The sequence below is a fragment of the Crocuta crocuta genome, unplaced genomic scaffold (genome assembly GCF_008692635.1).
Source record: "Crocuta crocuta isolate KB4526 unplaced genomic scaffold, BGI_CrCroc_1.0 scaffold348, whole genome shotgun sequence".
Classification (NCBI taxonomy): domain Eukaryota; kingdom Metazoa; phylum Chordata; class Mammalia; order Carnivora; family Hyaenidae; genus Crocuta; species Crocuta crocuta.
Window position 1 is genome coordinate 2,720,939 of NW_027529573.1, and position 17,843 is coordinate 2,738,781.

At 51.5% G+C, this 17,843-nt stretch overlaps 1 protein-coding gene across 7 annotated transcripts in view; it reads right to left on the reverse strand.

Annotated features, from left to right (window-relative positions):
* Positions 1-1,620: 1,620 nt before the first annotated feature.
* Positions 1,621-17,843, reverse strand: part of NF2 (NF2, moesin-ezrin-radixin like (MERLIN) tumor suppressor) — an 85,657-nt gene continuing 69,434 nt past the window's right edge. For 4 of the 7 annotated variants that reach the window (XM_077761635.1, XM_077761633.1, XM_077761630.1 and 1 more), the window contains 3 exons: positions 16,117-16,244; positions 13,744-13,909; positions 1,621-1,907 (listed from right to left, as the gene is read on the reverse strand). In XM_077761635.1, coding sequence (XP_077617761.1) covers positions 1,857-1,907; positions 13,744-13,909; positions 16,117-16,244 — 345 coding nt within the window. In that variant the 3' untranslated portion in view covers positions 1,621-1,856. Of the gene's footprint in view, positions 1,908-12,194; positions 12,308-13,743; positions 13,910-16,116; positions 16,245-17,843 lie in introns of those variants that run through there. The other 3 variants (XM_077761634.1, XM_077761631.1, XM_077761636.1) reach the window with 2 other exon arrangements.

The following is a 17,843-nucleotide window of genomic DNA, read 5'->3' on the forward strand; positions in this document are numbered from 1 at the left end:
AAAAAAAAAACAACAAAGCCCCAAAACATTTATATAAACCACCACCATGCTCCTGTGCCCACAGCCACTGCTACAGATTAAATTTACAGGTCAGGAGGAAAGTAACTTGTCATGGAAATTCAGGGATGGGTGGCGTGCCTGGGGAGACAAAGCCTCAACCCGAGAGCCAGGCCCTACATCACAAATGCCTTAGGACTCCCTTCACTGTGACTGCATCTCAGGGGAAGCAGCTTTTGACGGACAGGGAGACACAAGGAAACTCAGCCACAGCCATCCACACTGAGCATCCTGGTGTGGAGTCCCATTCTGCAGGCCCTAGGGGGTTTGGGTGATACATAGAGCTGGCTTCTTCAGGGCAAGGTGGCCCAAAAGGGGGTGGCCAGCCCGGGACACCGTTAGGTCAGCCTGACCATGGAAAAAAAGCAGGCTCTCCATGAGCTTCTAAGTTCCTCAAAACCACGTAGGATTGCCAGAGACATCTCTGCTTCTCAGGAAATCTCTAGGCCCTCACGTGTCTTCACTTAATAAGCCTCTTTTCACTGGTTCAGACTTATCTCCTGCTCTGCATAACAGTCCCACTGGAAGGATCTGAATGGCTGGCAGGTCGCAGCAGCACCACCAAACCATGGAGAAAAGGAAGGGCAAGAAAGTGGCCCCAAATGAAGGAGCGTGGTGCTGTGGGAGTTGCTCTGTGACCAGCTGCCGCCCGAGTGGCAGGGGGCTGTGCACCAGCAGGTGCAGAGCACTGACGGCAAGTGGACACCTGGTTTGTGCTGGGAGTGGCACATGGGACCCCACACGGCCCGCGGGGGAAGAAAGGGCCATCTATGGGACAAGAGCAATGCCCAAAGGGGGCCTGGTACAATCAAGGCATAGGAAGGGCTTGCTGGCACATGGCCCAGGAGGAAAGGTGATTCGGGCAGCAACACAGACTGAGGCCACAGTGAGAAGTACCTGTGGGACCTCAGAGTCCCAGCCAGGCTCCCGGGTGCTGACTACAGCGTGACCAGGGAGTCCCCTGGCGGCCCGTCACAGGCGGGAGAGACTAAAGTTGAAGGGGGGTGAGAAAGACACACAGCTCCCGCCCGCCTCCGGCCCTGGTCTGCGGTGGCAAGAGGAGGGCAGCGAGTGCTCTGTATGGAGCAGATTCCTACTCAGCTCTGCTGGCGGCCGGCCCCTCATCTCAGCTCCTGCCTAACGTCCAACCCCAGTCACAGCTGCCCTTCCCAGTCTCCACTAGCTGGCAGCCAGAGCGTGGCCTCGGGGGGCGGGGGGCCCGAGCTGAGGATACATCGCGTGGCTTGTCAGGAGCCCCAGGCCGGCTCACTGATGATATGCAGCAGGCAGGCTGGCAGGCAGGTCGCTCCGGGCTCAGGCGGGCCACACTTCTTCGCATGCCAGTTCCTCACCAGTGGAGATGAACGTTCTGGAGCCCAGGGTGGGGTGAGGGCGGTGGCACCCACGTCCCTGTCTCCAGGGCGCCTGTGCACTTCACCCCCTACAGCCACTGCCCAGGGCCCAGGGCTGGGGAGGTCGGCACTGGACAGTGAGACACAGACCTCAGGGTGCCTTTGACAAAGGAAGTTGGGAACCCCGCATTAGATGAGGAAAGACAAATACTTCTTTAAAATGTTTTAAAAAGAACTAGAACCCCACCAGAGAGAGCTCTCTGCAGGTCACAGTTCAAGGCAATTGCACATGAAGGGGGTTGGGCTCTCCACTCAGCTGGGGAAAGTTCCAGAGCTCCCATGGAAGCTCCCAGCCAACCCACATACGACGACTCCCACGGTGTCTGACCCATCCCTCTGGTGCCGGGAGCAGCAGATGTAACAGATCCTGGGCTGGCTGGGCACCTGCTAGAGCTCTTCAAAGAAGGCCACTCGAGACTTGGCGCTCTGCAAGGTGAGCTGCAAGGAAGCAGAGAAGAAGTTGAGAGGGGGCTGGATTTCTGCTTTCACGACAGGTGCTGTCCTGCCTTGGGGACTAACCTCAGGGCTGGTTTGTCCTGCCTTGGGGACTAACCTCAGGGCTGGTTTGGAGCGAAAGGGAGGGCTGCTCAGATAAGACATTCAAGAAGCTGCCGGCTGATCCCAAATAAGTTTCCAGATTTGCCCAAGAACTCAAATTAGGAAGTGACAAATGAGGACATGCCAGGAGGGATGGCTGGTGGACAGAAGGATGTCAGCAGGAAAATGTCATCAATGTCGTCTTTTCACAGAGAGCAGGAGCTCCCTGGACACTGTAAGAGATTCTCACATTTTCGTCTACCAGAGTCTCTAGGATGCCTCTGTGGGGCCCCGTCTGCGGTGCTGTCAGCCTGGGATGCTCGTCCCCCCCAGGGCTCAGAGGACTGGCTTGGCAGCGCAAGCCCCAGGCAAAGCAGGCCTGTGTCAGACAAGGAGGAGCGTGTCCCTCCCACTCCTGGCTCTCCAGGTGGCCCTAGAGCAGACTTGCCTATGACCTGGCAACTCACAGGGGGTTTCCATCTACAAGCTGGGAGGCAATGAGCTTTCTGGTTGGGGCTGGTTTGGGCAAGGGGGAGAGTCCCCAAGGGGCAGTCCTCTGTCTGGAAACTGTAAGACCTTCCCAGGAGGGATGCTGTCCTATGAAGCACAGGGCTGGGAAGATGTAAACAGGCAGGGGAGAGCAGGGGTTGAGCTCTTGGCATGGTAGAAAAGGCACTAGAATCTGTGACCCTCCAGAAATGCTGAACCCCCAGTGCCTGAGACTCTGTATGCCACCTCCCAGGATCTCCCCAAACAGAAGCATCCAGCACGGGCCCTCTCTAGCACCTGCTCCCCTCCTGAAATCACCTATTTGGGTGAGACTGTGTATTCCACATCCAGCTCCTGGACTTTGCAAAGGAGGATTTTCAGGGAAGGGGGATACAGAGCACATACTGTTCATCTTCATATCCTCCAAACCCACTTAGCTTACTGCTTCATACCTAGTAGCAGCTCAAACAATGTTTGTTGAGTGAGTAAGATGCAGGCGCTAGAGAAATGGTGTGATGCATGGGAAAGGCTGAGAAGGTCTGGGCACAAGGCTGAGAAAGTCCAGGCACTAATTCTCTTCTGTCCTCGCTGTGTGGCCTCAGTGGACACCCTTGACCTCTCTGAGCCTCTTTCCTCTGGAGTTAAATCATGGAAGTGGACTGGATGGTCTGGCCCATTCCCTGGACCTCTGGCAGTCTCGAAATCTAAAAGTCCTTGGTACCATCTAGCCTCTCTAAAGGGTGGGGGAGGGAAGCTCAAAACCGATCCCTTCTCCATCAAACACAGGCGGCGTCAGTGCGCTCAAACAAGACAGCTTGAGAGCTGGCTCTTTAAACCCTGCCAAATCTCGTGGCCTTGAAGTTCCTGACTAACAAGCTGAGTGCAGGGAAGTGGCTGGGCTGTCTTTGTCAGTGGAACCAATTTCAGAAGCCCTCTGGAAAGCCCAGCTCTAATGGGAATGGAGAGAGCTTTCATTTCTTTACTTAAATGGAACTCCCTCTAGAAGGGAGCCAAGTTTGGATGCAGTCAGAGGAGAAGGGTCGGGGGTTATGTGCTGTGATAATGGGACCCATGATGGTAACCGGGAAAGAAAGAGAACCTAGGAATCATTGGGACAAAATCTTCTTGCGGGAGAGTTTAAATCAAAAGGTGTGAAACCCAATGTCTCCGCTTAGGTTTCTTCCACGCTCCCAGAGAAGACTTCTGGCAGGCTCCTTAGGGAGGTGGGGCACCAACAGGGGACAGGGAGATGCGCACAGCCCTTCCACACACTGAGTCACAGATAGGCCCAGCCACACTGCCTGACCCAAAGCCGCTGACCAGCTGGGTGGTCCTGGGCAGGTCACTCACTCACTGTGCCTACAGTGAAGTGGGGGCAGTGGCACTCCTTCCTCACAGGGGGATGTGCAGGGTAACCAGGAGGCGCCGCGAAGCAGTCAGCACCATGCCTGATGCTCACGGAGAACCCAACAGCTGCCAGCACCAATCGCAGCATCACGTTTCTTCCCCGAACCCCCGCTCTGGCTCCTCTCCTTCCGGGGGAGGGGGACGCAGGGCGGAGTGCAGGCTAGAGGGGCCACAGGAGAAGGCAGGGGCATGCGCCATGCTGGCCATTGTGGCCTCTGAGGCAGGGCGAGAGGAAGGCCCCGAGAGGCCTGGCCACTTCCCTAGGCAGGAAGCCCGGCCTGTGGGGGTCTCTGAGAGCCTTCTGCTCATTTGTACAGTGTTGGCTCCAAGAATTCCTGGATCCTCTACCCGAGCTGCGTGTTGGCCGTCCCCTCGAGGTGCCAGGGGAAGGTTTTGGCAGCTCTGGCAGCGCCAGATTCCAGTTACTCAAGCATGTGTTCATTGGGATGCAAAACCCTCTTTGGGTGGGCAAGATGCTTCCCCGACCCCCACCCCACGCTGCCAGCAGGGGCTCGGCCTGACCTCTTATCTCACAAGAGCAGAAGTGGTACCCCAGCCCTATGACAGGTTTGGAGCGGAGTCAAATACTCTGGCCATGTAGAAGGAGGAAAGCACCGGAGACATGTGGCCTCGGCAAGAGGAGAGAGCACCACGATCCTCCATAAGGCGCTAGGCTGCTACAGGGGCAGGCAGACCAACCCAACAGAGGTGGCTGACGTGACTGCCAACGCTGAGGACACCGGGGGCCTCCCACCGCACCCACAGGCAGAGCTGGATACCACTGCTCCCGCCGTTTACCTCTACCGTGTGATTCCTGGAGGTCCTAATTCCATCAGGACCCTGCTGTCAGGGGAAATCACCACACAAGTGCACTGTCTGCGTCTGGAACCCTTCCAGTTCCCACCACAGCCTCTGCCTGCTCCCCCTCAGCACATCCTTTATCTTAGACATCAAGATGTCCTCCTCTGGAGCCGGCCAGCTCTCCCTGTGCTTGTGCAGGAAAGCAGGGGGGGGAAGCAGGCGGTGAGAGGAGGGTCTGCTCCGGGCGGGTACTGAGAAGCCCGGGGCAGAGGTCAGGAGGGCCCCCCAGGCACCGCCAACGGCATCTGCCAAGCTGCACTCGGCCTGGCTCCTCTCACCTGTGGGATCTGTCACCACCTGCTGTTTCTAGAAAGCTCACTGACTGTCACGTTTACGGTACAGCTACAGGCAGGGGTATTCCTAAGAGAGAAGGGGAGGGCTCAGAGGAAATGGCACAAAGCGAGTCCTTCATAAAACACACTGGCTCTGTGGGTCTTTGTGTGCTCATGGAAATCAGCTGACAAGCGTCCGGGTTTCCCTGCCGCCCTCCATGCCCTAAGGTGTAGGAGCCCGTCTCAGTGTTTGGTCTGCCTTCTGACACAGCGACAGGCCCGGCTCTCTCCCCACAGCACAGCAAAGGTGCCATGGAGATGGCCTGACAAAGGCCCTCACCTCCTGCAGGGCACACTGTGAGAACTGAAGCCAGTCTTCCCAATCCCCCCCAACCCTGCACTCTCTTTGGCGATCCGACAATAACCCTCTGCACCCTCTAGCCTGACCTGCTGGGGGTGGGAGCGGCGGTGCTTCTAGAAGCAAATGGAATTCTCCGAGGACACGCGGTGTGGGATCCATGACCACACTGCTATGGCCTAGCTCCAATCTTGTCTGTGAAGAGTCTCCTCTGAATTTCAGTAGGTGGTGAAGCGGAAAAGCCTGGGACACGGATAGACAAGCAGGGCCTTGGGGACAATGGCTACATCATTGTGGGACCTCCTGAATCTGGTCCACCTTCTCTGATTCCTTCTGAGGACAAGTGGCTAGAGCTCTGCCTGGACACGACTAGTGACCGTGCCTGCCATGCACCGTTCAAAACTCACACTGAATCCAGACCAGGGCCAACGCTGGGGCTCCCGGCAGTCCCGCACAGCTCCTGCGGGAACCACACCAGCCTTGCACAAAGCCTCCATCCCGTCGTGCTCTTGCCAGTTCCCTAAAGATGACTAAAAGAACATGAAGTTTCCTCACCAGGCACTGGGATGACCCGCTTCTCTCTTCCAGCTGTCTCTTCACATCTGATTAAAATCAGCCGTGTGAATAATACAGGAGGAATTAAGTTCTCTCTTGACTGAACCGGCTGTTCAAGTCTGTCACTAATCCAATTCCTTTCTGAGGAGACAAACTTCCTCTGCTTTCTCTGCTGCAGATCTATACAGCTTGGTCTTTATCTTATGGGGGCTCTGATCCACCTGTTGGGCCTGGCCCCTTTGTCCTGCCCAGCAACGATGCCATAAGCCTGGCAGAGTCGCCTCTCCTCCTGTGCACTTGTCCATCAAACTGCCAGTTGTCTGTGACAGCCACCAGGCTGTGAAAGGGCAGGAGAGGGAGCTACTTGGCAGAGCTACACCTCTTCAAGCTATCACAACTGTGTGTGGTGTGACCACACAGACACATCCACCCAATCTCAACCAGCTCAGATCCGGGAGACATATCTGTCTCCTTAAAAAGACAAGAGGCTGGCTCCTCTCCAGTCTACACAGGACCCAGTGCCCAGCAGGGTCTCCCTAACTCTGGCCTGCACACTATACTGGGCAAGCATTTCAGGCAGCACATCAAGACACAATGATCTGGCACCTGCCCACTCCTGAGAAATGGCTCCAGGGCCTAGAGACAGCAAGCCTGGAAGGCACCTGTGACAAGCACCAGGCTCCCCAATCCCTCTCAGCGGGGAGGAGGGTGGGAATGCGGCCAGCTACAAAGGATCCTCCAGCATCATTCCCAAGAGTGCCCCCTGCTGGAAAAAGACAGCACCAGGCCTGCTGCCAACTCTCCTTCCAGCCCTCCTCTAAAAGTCCTTTTGGGGGAATCATTTCCCAAAGTGATGGGAGGGTAACTAAATGTATTCCGGCACAGAGCCTGCAGCAGCAAGGCTGCTTGATTAAGAATGAATTACACTTTCATCAGCACATAGAGAAAATTGATTCACAAGGCCACATTGTGATAATCTTGTTCTTAAAGCAAAAAGGGGTGGCGTGGGGGTGGGCAGGACAGAGCCACTTCGGCTATCAATGACGAGAGAAAGGAAGCTCTACAATTAAGCTGGGAGAACAAAACTAATCAGAGCACCAGAATTCCTCCAACTAGTCTCCGGGGGCCTTGCCTCAATCCACGCATCCCTAGAGAGGAGAAAGGAAGGTGGGAGGGGGCCGTCTAATTCATTTTAAACAATAAGACCCAGAGTGCTGAACCCATTTTAGATACTAACCTAATAACTCCAGGCGCTGAGACTCTGCTTGTCCCATAAAAATGCAGTGGAATTGAAATGCAAGCCCTAAAATCATGTTACACTTCCCTTCCACCACTCCATATTGAAAATGAAGGAGCGGGGGAGGGCACAGATTCAAAAGGACATGCGGATTCTCTGGTGCTGGGATCCATCAGGAGAAAGCCAACTCTGGAGCAGAAAGGTGACAGCCAAATCGGCAGCCGCAAATTCCAACGTAATCTTTGGTTTGAGGTGTGATCAACAACCCCCCTTTGGAATCGGAGCCAAGGAGGGGGCAGGCCGGGGAAGGGGGACAGTTGCTGTACACTCGTGAAGCGTTTCTGCCGTCTTGCTAGTGACGGCTTGCACCCAAATGCCATCTGGTGATGTGCACAGGGAGAGCTGTGCACACACTTATCCCTAAGCAGAGGTGGCATGAAAGGCCAAGTCCATTCCAATTAATGAATTGAATTTGTTGTTAGCTCCTTTATCTGCTCTAGAGAGAAATCTACCAGGGAAAGCCCAGAGGGTCTCTTTTGTATATTGATCTTTTAGGGACCTAAAGCAGGAAGATGCCTGGAAACTGGCGTGTGCATGTCTCAAGCTGCCCATGTGATGCTGGCAGGGCCCTTTGCTACTCCGTCCCTTCACCTGGAAAATGGACTAATCAGCCTGATTCACTTCACTGGGCAGGTAGAGACAAACTCATAGCTACAGAGTACTCTGAGCACTGAGTACCTCAGCAAAAAGGTGCAGGCACGCTGATGTCATTTTCAAATTGCCAATATCAGAAGGGAAATCACGGCAAGGATCATAAGAACAGAACCTCGAGCCCGCAGAATGAGTTTGCATCCTGTCTCTTCCCTCCCACTGTTGCAGTAACAAATCAGGTGTTGGAGGAAGCCTGCACTGAAACACATCTTCGGTGCTGAGGGACCAAATGGGATGTTTTACTGCCTCAAATAAGGCCCAATAATGTTCCTAGGCACTTCCAAATGGTTGTAAAACATCCTAAGAGGGCAAAGCAGGTTTTGTAGGCTCTCCAACGCCTCCCCAAAGGGCAACTGCTTGACTGGGTAAAGTCTCCTAAGAAGAGGAACTAGGTCGTGGTCTTTCGGAAAAGAGGCTGGCAGAATCTTCTATCTAGAGAGCTTCCAGAAACAAGCAAGAGAATGGTAGGCCCTCCCAGCTGAGAGGCACCTGGACATCTAGCTGGGTGGGGCACGTGTAAGGTAAGGGTGGCCTTCGGGGATGAGCCCAGGCGTCGCATCCAGGAAGAGCAGGCTCCCTGAGACCAGCCTGTGCCTCCCAATGCTTTCACTGTGCTTTGCACAGAGCAGGGAAGAGTTCGCCATTGCAATCTCTTCAATGCGTTTTCTATCCACACCTGAGTGCTGCTGCTCCTTGCTAATCCTTGTTCCCACCCCACTCCCATCCCCCATTCTTCTCTTCACCCCTCCTGCCTCTATCACCCTTCAACAACAACAAAAGAGAGGTTCTGGAGCTGGGAGCCAGTGCGCGCTGCCTTTAAGTCAGGGCAGAGGATGCTGCACCAGAGAATGCCAGTTTCCAAAGCAGGCAGAGTCAACTCGGGTCTGGTGACCGGGGTCACAGAAGGGCTGAACACATTAACCACATACAAGCATCAGAAACTAATCAGAACCCTCTTTGAGGCGGGCGACCAGAGGTCACCAAGGAGGCTCTGGCCGTTTGTTTTAATTGTGGGAGAAGCCTTTCACGCATATTCAATCCCGCCCTGTGATTTATCACTTCCCCGGTGTTGTAAGTGTTCTACTTCACTTCGCCAGCCCTGCATCTCCAAGGGGAGTCCGCACAAATTGAAGATGACATTGGACTTTTATGTCTTCCGGATCCAAGCGGCGGCTAGAGCTTCAGAGAACTGTCAAGGCTCCTCACTCCTGTTCCTCCACCAGCAGAAACCACAGCTGGACCTTGATGGTTCAAACTGTTTACTAATAAAATAAGCTTTCTAAGCTCCACAGCCCTCATGATTTGTCCTTTGTCAATTTCCTTTGAAATTCTGTGCTCCCTTGGAGATCATGGGCACAAAAACAATGACAAGTTTGCTGGCACTCAGACCAGCTCAGGATGGGGGAGTGAAACCTCTCCCCTGAGAGGGGATGAAAACAAGACCTCAAAATGTACAAGTTCTGGCACTGCATCTTCACCTCCAAAATGTGTGGCACAGCTGGCCACAGCTCACCTCCTAGGCTCTGTGGCTCTGAAGCCCACAACACCCGTGTCCCCTTCACTCCAGCCTCAGTGCCGGACCTCACTCCCTCACTCAAAAGACTCAGAGGCCAGAAGTATGTGTTGCTGTCGCTCCCCGAGAATGAAATGAATCTAGGTTCTTAAGAGCGGCTCTTGATCACTAGGTGCCACTCTGAGTCACATGCAAATGCCAAACCAGTTGGCACTGATTATCAGTGGTGGTGGTGGCGGGAAGGGGGGGGGGAGTGGAAATGTGGGGGGTTAAGATTGGCAGGAGGAGCAAAATATACCCTTGCAAACTCAAATCAGATAGCAAAATAACCAGTGATGTTAATTCTGGTTTTTTCAAAGTTTTTACCTCCAAACACACAGAAACTCTTTGCTGAGCTCTTCCTGTGTAAAAGAGGTGTATTACCTCTTTTAATCCTTCTAACAGTCCTGGGGGTTAAGGACTGTCTTATTCACTTTTTACAGGTGAGAACACTGGGCTTTAAGAAAAAGTAAGAGTTATAGAGAAAACAAGCAGCAGAGCAGTGGTAACCTCAGTTAACCAGACAGGACAGCCTCTTGGCATTCCTAAGGGAACGTGATAACTAATCCCTGAGCCCAAGGGTAAATCCCTGGAATTAGCTTAAGTGAGGGTGCTACGGATACAGTGTCGGACACTGGGACCTCGTGGCGAGGCAGGGAAGTACTGAAGGTGAGGAGAAGGAACACGCCTGGGTTGTGATAGGTACGTAGAACCATTCATTCTTTTCTTGAAGAAATCTATGATCAGAAAACATTAAAAACGAAACAAAAATCAATGCAGGCTGGTTTGAACCAAGATTAATGGGCTCTCAGGACACTGGAAACTCTCCAGGGCACCACCAGCCTCTGTATTTCTTGTCCTAGACTTTGTAGATGGAGCTCTGACCTTCACACTGTAGGTGCCCACACTTCCACAGACCACAGTGGTGCTTCTCTTCAATAGGCTCAGTTTGGCCCAGATTGCAGCAGGCACAGCCCCAGAGCTACTCCAGCACAGGCAGGTGGCTGCTCGTCAGGCTTGGTCACTGGCCCCGGGGACCACCAAAGTCCAGAAAATGGAAAGGGAATCAAGCTTCAAGTGTAGCAAAAACTGCCACTATTTGATCTAGTAATGCTGAGATAAGTCCAGCTATTATTAAAAGCCAAGTCCATTCTTTTGTTAGCCCTTGAGTAATCAGAATTCTTGATTAACTGGAATCTGGCAGCCTGCTTTGAAAACAAGTTCACATCAAGACATTAAAAAGAAAAAAAAAGGCTCTGTAAATGTCCTCAGAGCAGTACAAATCTGACTACAAATCAAAACTCATTTGTCTATAATAAGAGCTCAGTGAGAACTGGCGGTCAAAATCAGGCCCCTGAAGAATCGAAACGTTCTGAATCATTACAGAAAAAAGACAGATGAAACCATATCAAGGTGGAATGGTATGGTCATCAGCAGGAATGGCTGACAGCACAGGCTGACACAAAAAGGGATTTTCTGCTGGACCCTGCACTAGCCCCAAAGTCCAGAAAACCAAAGTGGATCCACCCCAGGGTCCTCTGGGCACCATGGGGTCGCCGCTTGAACGGACAATCCTCCTGGCCTGTCCAATTCCACGTTGATCATACTGCCCTGCTTAGAGCACGCACTGCTTGGTGTCAGGGCGTCCGATGCCAATGTGTGGTATAAAAGCTGAAGAAATAGGAGCCCACTATATAAAAGTGTCACACACAAATTGGGGTTCAGGCTATGGGTTAGTGGAACCACTGACAGAATCCATCTTATAATGAGATCCATCTGGGACTTTAATAGCTAACCTCTCTTGCTTGCATAACAACCACAAATAAGGTCTATCTTATGCCAGATCTCACTTTTTGGTAGAAAGCTTCCAATGAGCTTATTTTACTCTAACAGCAGAAACTGTGGTGAGGACACCAAAGGATACATCCTATGCGACTGTCAGGTGTCAGTGGGCCCACTGGCTAGCGTACCGCTGGGGATTAGGTGAGGAGCAGAGACAGGATGCTATGTTATTACTGGGCATAATAAATTCTCTCCGCTGCTGAGGCATATTGGGAGGGTGATGAACTGTCACACAAGGAAGGCAGCAATCACTCCATTAATTCACTCAACAATCAGTGACTGCTCATCTGTTGGGTGCCAGTGACTGTCCCAATGTGAGTTCATGCTGACCACAACTCTGCCCCAGGCTGTGGAGGAGTTGAAGCAAAGACGACCTTTAGAGGACTGACAGACAGATGGTCCACTTAGATGGGCCACAGATCAGACCACTGTGCTGCTGGTTTGCTTGACTTGGAAAGAAAGTGGATGTGTACAGAAAGGGGAGGCTCTAAAGGCAAATGAGTGAGTGTGGACAGCTCCTTCATTCCATGGCCAGGTATGACCATGTGTCTTCAGAAGCTGTCACCACATGAAAGGTCTTGATCTGAGTTAAAGACACCATTTCCATGCTAGGGCTATTTATCTAAGGACTATGCCACTGAGACAAAGGACTTTTAGACAGACCTCACTGGACAAGAAGCCATAACCATCCCCAGCCCAACGATGACACAAGATGTGATAGACAGCCGGTCCTACAGCCCCACGACATGCTCTTCAGAACGAGGTAGCCTTCTGGACCCCTGGAGGCTGGTCTGGCCCCAGGGGTGGACGCCTGCTCTCAGACTCAAAGCATGCTGCGGCCAGGACCCAGCACCACCTGCCCTCAGGAGGGCTCGGCATGGCCCAGGGACAGAGACAGGCAAGCTCATGCATGGGTTAGTATCACAGAGGGTAGTACCATCACCACATACAGAGTACCTGGGAATAACCTACTTTGAGGGCTCAAATGCAGATAGGTCTTCTGCCTTGGGCTTGAGGCTAAACCAGCAAAATAAAATGAAGAAAAACAAAAACATACCCTGTGATATCAACAAATGCCACATGTGCCATTTGCAAAATGCTCAGACAGGCCTGAAATAGTGACAAGTGATTTCATTTGTTTGTTTTTATGGCCTGGAAACAGGTCTTTCCAGCTTTCTGCCCTGCAGGTTCCTGTGGCTGAGGGCCCAGCTCACGGCAGCAGCAGCAAAGATGAGACCTTCCCATGTTCCCAGATGAGGAGCCTGGGGACGGGAGCAGGGGTCGGGGGTCGGGGCACCGAAGGCAGCTCCTTCAAGGGCTGACTGGCTCACTGGTCCAGTCATCATATTACTTCTCGGCTCACTGGCTGAGGCTCCACTTTTAGCTCCCCTTTCGCTAAGTATTTAATAATTTAGTTTTGGAAGGGAAACCCCATAAATAACGGAAGCCAGAGGAAAGAAGAATGTGGAACGGGGAAAGGCCTTTCCTTTACAGTTATGCTATTAAAAGGAATTCTCTACCTGATGCCAATACTAACTGGAGTACAGAGAGGGAATTCGAGGCTCCCAACTGTACCCATTGGCAATGGCAAGTAGCTACAGAACCCTTGGAGTTTTCAGATGCAGCTTAACTACTGAAAACAGATACCTGGGAGACCACTTTAAAGAATAAGGTACAGAGTAAAAAATAAACTTATGTAAGCTATCATGATCTAAACTCAACGAACAGTCTCATCTCAATGACACCTCTTTTACAGTTATTAGCCTGACCCTGGGCTATAAGTCAGGAGCAAACCAGCAGGAGAGGCTGTTTCTGCTTTGCCCAATAAGAGAGAAGCACACTCTCGGGCTGATATTTATGGAATTTAACCTTCTCTAAAGCTGAATGCTCAAAATATCAGCAGAGAATGATCTGAAACTGCTAGCAACATAAATGAAGTCTCACCTTTTAAAACATTAAGGTTCTTCTAGACACTTCCTGTTAAATATGAAGAAAGTTAAAAATTCAGAATTTGGTTTCTTTAAAGCAAGAACAGGGTTTTTAAAACAGTTCTTGCCACTTAAAAACCCAAAAAGACTAGAGGGAGAGTCCATTCTCAAAAACCTCTGTTTCATTTTGCTTTCTCATGAAGTAAGGCAGCTCCCTGGGCAGAACTCCCCTTGGCTTAAAAGACAGAATCGCTTTACTGCTAAATGATGGATCAAAATCCATCTCGTAACAGTGATTCATTTCATCAGAGCTTTTAACACAGGCTCCCCTTCCATCAAGCCAATGGGTTCACAGTCACTGGCAGATTAAATTTCCTTTCTGGCGTGAGTTAAAAAATTTCCTCAACCAAGTACGTATAAAAAATGATAAACAGTCTAACGACCTGGCTACTCAGGAAACCAGATGCCAACCTCATGTTTCATTAATGACTGTCCTGATCAGTGAAAGACAGGAGACTCGGGTACCTTTTTGATGGTGTTGTGCTTGCTGCTGGTGCCACCCCGGTCGGAGTTCTCACTGTGCAGAATATCCAAGGCTGTCTCCCTCTCTTTGAGTTTCAAGGCCTCAATCTCAGTCTTGAGTTCATTGAGCTGCTCCTGCAAATGCTTGCTCTTCTCCATGTACTCCACTCTGCCGGCAAGAGGACACGGTGCGTCATGGCTTCAGCAACAGTGAGACATGGGACCCAGGGTCTGCAGTCTGGACGGAGTCCATCACGTCTCTGCTCAGACACTCTCGGGCCGTGGGAGCCTGGGCCAATCACTAAACAGGTCTGAATCTGTTTCCCTGTCCATGAGATTAGGGTAATAAACCCAGGGCTGTGGTCAGAATTAAATAAAATAAAGTGTAGGAAAGCCCTTTGGTAAACTCTCCTAAAGTACTCTACAAATACCTGTTACAGCAGATAGCTTTTAATTCTGCCCAAGTAACACATGAATCAAGACTCCTGGCATCCCAAACAATCTCCTTCTCTTGGCCCTTCTTGGCTAAGTGATTCTATTCAAGTGACCTCTTCTGCAGGCCGTGGCCACATGTTTGGGGACATTATCTCCAAAAGAGAATGGAAGTCTGCTCAGCCAACTTCAGGAAGAAAAAGATTCCCACCACCACCTGCAGTTAGATACACTGTATCTATAATGGTGAAAATCTGGAATGAGGAAATCATCCTCAAAATGTCCAACTATGAAGTTAAGGCCAGGCAAACCAGGCAACTAAAAACTAAGGAACATTCTGCAGTGATTCCCATGGCTAGTATATGGACTCTGTCAGGTGCATGGTAATGTCACATGCATAGGCGATAAGAAAATACAAGCTATAAAAAAGCAGAACACAGAACAGGATGTAGCCTCTCCCCGATCACAACCACAAAATGCTTACTATGCCTGGTCAATGGAGAAAGGCTGGAGGATGAACTTGGACGGCAGATACCACGGAGAGGCTCGTGGTTGCTCACCCTGAGCTCCAAGGAGTCACTGTCCCGAGAGCTCTCCCAAGGATACTGTACAAGGTGAAAGCACATAGCCTCAGACAGGCTTAGAGCTGAATCCTGGTTCTCATCAGCTGTGTGATGTTGAGTGAGTTCATTAAACACTCCAGATCTGTGTTCTCATAAATGGCACACCAAAACCTACCTCTGATGTCAGTTTGATGTTAGTTACTAGGAATGAAATGAGACAAAGCCCAGACATGGGGCACCTGAGTGGCTCAGTTGGTTAAGCATCCGACTTCAGCTCAGGTCATGATCTCATGGTTCATGAATTCGAGCCCCGTGTCAGACTTTGTGCTGACAGCTCAGAACTGACAGCTCAGAGCCTGAAGCCTGCTTTGGATTCTGTGTCTCTGTCTCTCTCTGCCCTTCCCTGCCTTGTGCTCTATCTCTCTCTCTCAAAAATAAATAAATGTTAAAAAGCCCAGACACCCAGGGGCGCCTGTTGGTTTAGTTGGTTAAGTGTACGATTTCGGCTCAGGTCATGATCTCGTAGTTCGTGAGTTCAAGCCCTACAATGGGCTCTGTGCTGACAGCTCAGAGCCTAGAGCCTGCTTCAGGTTTTGTTTCCCCCTCACTCTGCCCTTCACTCGCTCTCACTCTGTCTCTCTCTCTCAAAAATAAACATTAAAAGAAAAAAATCCTAGACACCCATGCATTCAGCACACAGTCACTTTTGTGATGGTTCTCCAGCAAGCTGTGGCATGACTGGCCAATTGATGTATGGTTGGGAATCTGAGGGAACCTCAGATTTCTTCTTCTTTCCACCTCGGCTCCACTTCCACCAACCATGAAAGGAAGGAGAACACAGCAGAAGCCACTGTGAACAGGGCATGTGGGGGCTCAGCTCGGAGCTGCCCCAGGCAGCAGGGCTGGCCTGACCTGGATGTTTGCTTTCCTCCGCCTTGAGCCTGAGTTTCTTCTCTGACCCTTGTTCTAGACATGGGAAGTGCCGCAGATCTAGGCTGCCAGAGGACACAGCTAGGAAGCGTGTTCTGTTACTTTGTTAGAACATTACCATGTGCTCTATCACCATGTGAACAGCAGTCTAACTGACTCAGAGATCCCGGACAACCAGTCCGAGACTGTAGGGGAGGTTTTGAGCCCCATAAACTCCAGGTCACCAATCATATATCACTATTATCCTGGAAGGCTGGATGCTGGTGTGATGTCCTGATGAGGACACTCATTCATTTCTGATGAGGAAATTCTTCCTCCAGAGGGTGGGAACAGGGCAAGCCCTGCAGGCGCTAGTGACAGATGCTTGTGACGACCCTCCACTTTCCCCAAGCCCAGATGGCCCCACTCTAGCTCACCGGCTGGGGGCACAGAGGTCAGGGGGACTACATACTTTTCTTTCTCTATCTCCATGGAAAGCCGCTTCATGTCAGTATCCTTGAAGTCGAAAGACAGGCTGTCACCAATGAGGTTGAAGCTTGGTATGTCAGGAGGCAGGGGTGCTGGAATTGGGTTCATGGGCTATGAATAAGAAATGTCTGGTTAGGAGGTTCGGGTTCTATGGGAACAGTGATAAATCACTGCTGTGTTAATGACCGACCCTCCAGCAGCCACAGAGACAGGGGGCACAGCTCAGGCCCTGCCTCCCAGCACCACCATGGCCTCATGTCACCACTGTTACCCTGGTCTCTCCTGTTCCCCATCTACCCACACTGGCTGCTGCCAGGAGATCAGCCCCAAAGACTGCAAATCCAGGCAAATCATTCCTCTCCCCTCAAACCTTTGCCAGCTCTTCAGGCTCAGCCAAATTAAACACAAACTCCCACTTCTTTGTTGAGGAAGCCCTCAGGCCCCAGGCTAGGAGCTGGAGATGCAAAGAACAAGGCAGGGTCCCTGGCTCTGAGCAGCTGACAGTACTGTTCAGTAAACAAAGGTGCTCACAGATCATCCCGGTTAAGTCAGGCAGGCACTACAGCCAGGGAGGGAAGAGAGGCCGGGAGCTGGAGGTATGCTAGAAGAGATCTGCTTCTGCTGGCAGCGGAGGCTATGCCAGAAGAAAAGACTTGCCAGGTGAGAGGCACGGCACTGGGCAGGGCAGAGACGCTCAGCGAGAATGCTGAGGGTCTACGACACCGGTGTGGTGAGGTGGGTGGGAGGGCCGGGACCACAAGGGGCTGCCCTGCATGCTGAGGGGCTTGGATTTGGAAGATGGAGCCAGAGTAGGGCTTGAAGCAGAGGGCAAAGCGATTAGGTTTGAGGACTTTCTCATCCCAGATCAAAGGGTCATCTGAAGATGGCCCCAGTCTACTTCCCCAGCTTCTCCTACCGTCTGCCGTATCGGATCATGAACGTCAATGTTTCTGCTCCTTTGCTTAAACCGTTCCTCTCCCTATACACCACCTCACTTTCAAGGCCCTTCTCAAATACTAGGCTTTCTCACCAAAGCCTTTCTAGATCCCTCTCGGCCAGATGGCAACTCTTTTCTTTGCTATGCGCTAACACTGTGTTTCTGGTTCTGTGGTGGCACTTCCCTAACTCCACCCTGTAAAAAAATCCCTTTTGGGTGCGTCTTCTTCTTTTACTGTTGGCAAGTTTCCTAAAGGCAGGATCTGCCTCTCTGTCACCCTTGGATCCTTGGCTGAGTCTGGGACAGCGTCTGGGAAAGAGCAGAGGCCCAGAGCGCTCATCTGCAATGATGACAAGACCTGAGGCAGACTGTCTGCGTGGGTGTTGAAGGTGGTGCTGAGAGGGGGCTTCTGGGGCACTAGAACGTTCTGTTTTCTGATTTGGGTGCTGGGTGCATGGGTGTGTTGAGTTTGCGAGAATTCATCAAGCTGTACAGTTATAATTTGGGCACTTCCCTGTATTGATGTTATACCTCATCAAAATCTCCGAAAAGATGGGCGCTGAGTGCTGCACTGTGGGTGAGAACAGACACTAGTACAAACAACCTCTGTGGAGGGCATCTCGATAGAAAAGCTGACCCCATGGTTCTATATATGACAATTTATCCTACCAGTACATTCGCTGTATGTGCAAAGATTTATTCTCAGGGATATTTTCCACAGTTTTGTCCACAACTGGAGAAGAAAACAGACTAAATACCCATCCACAGGGGAC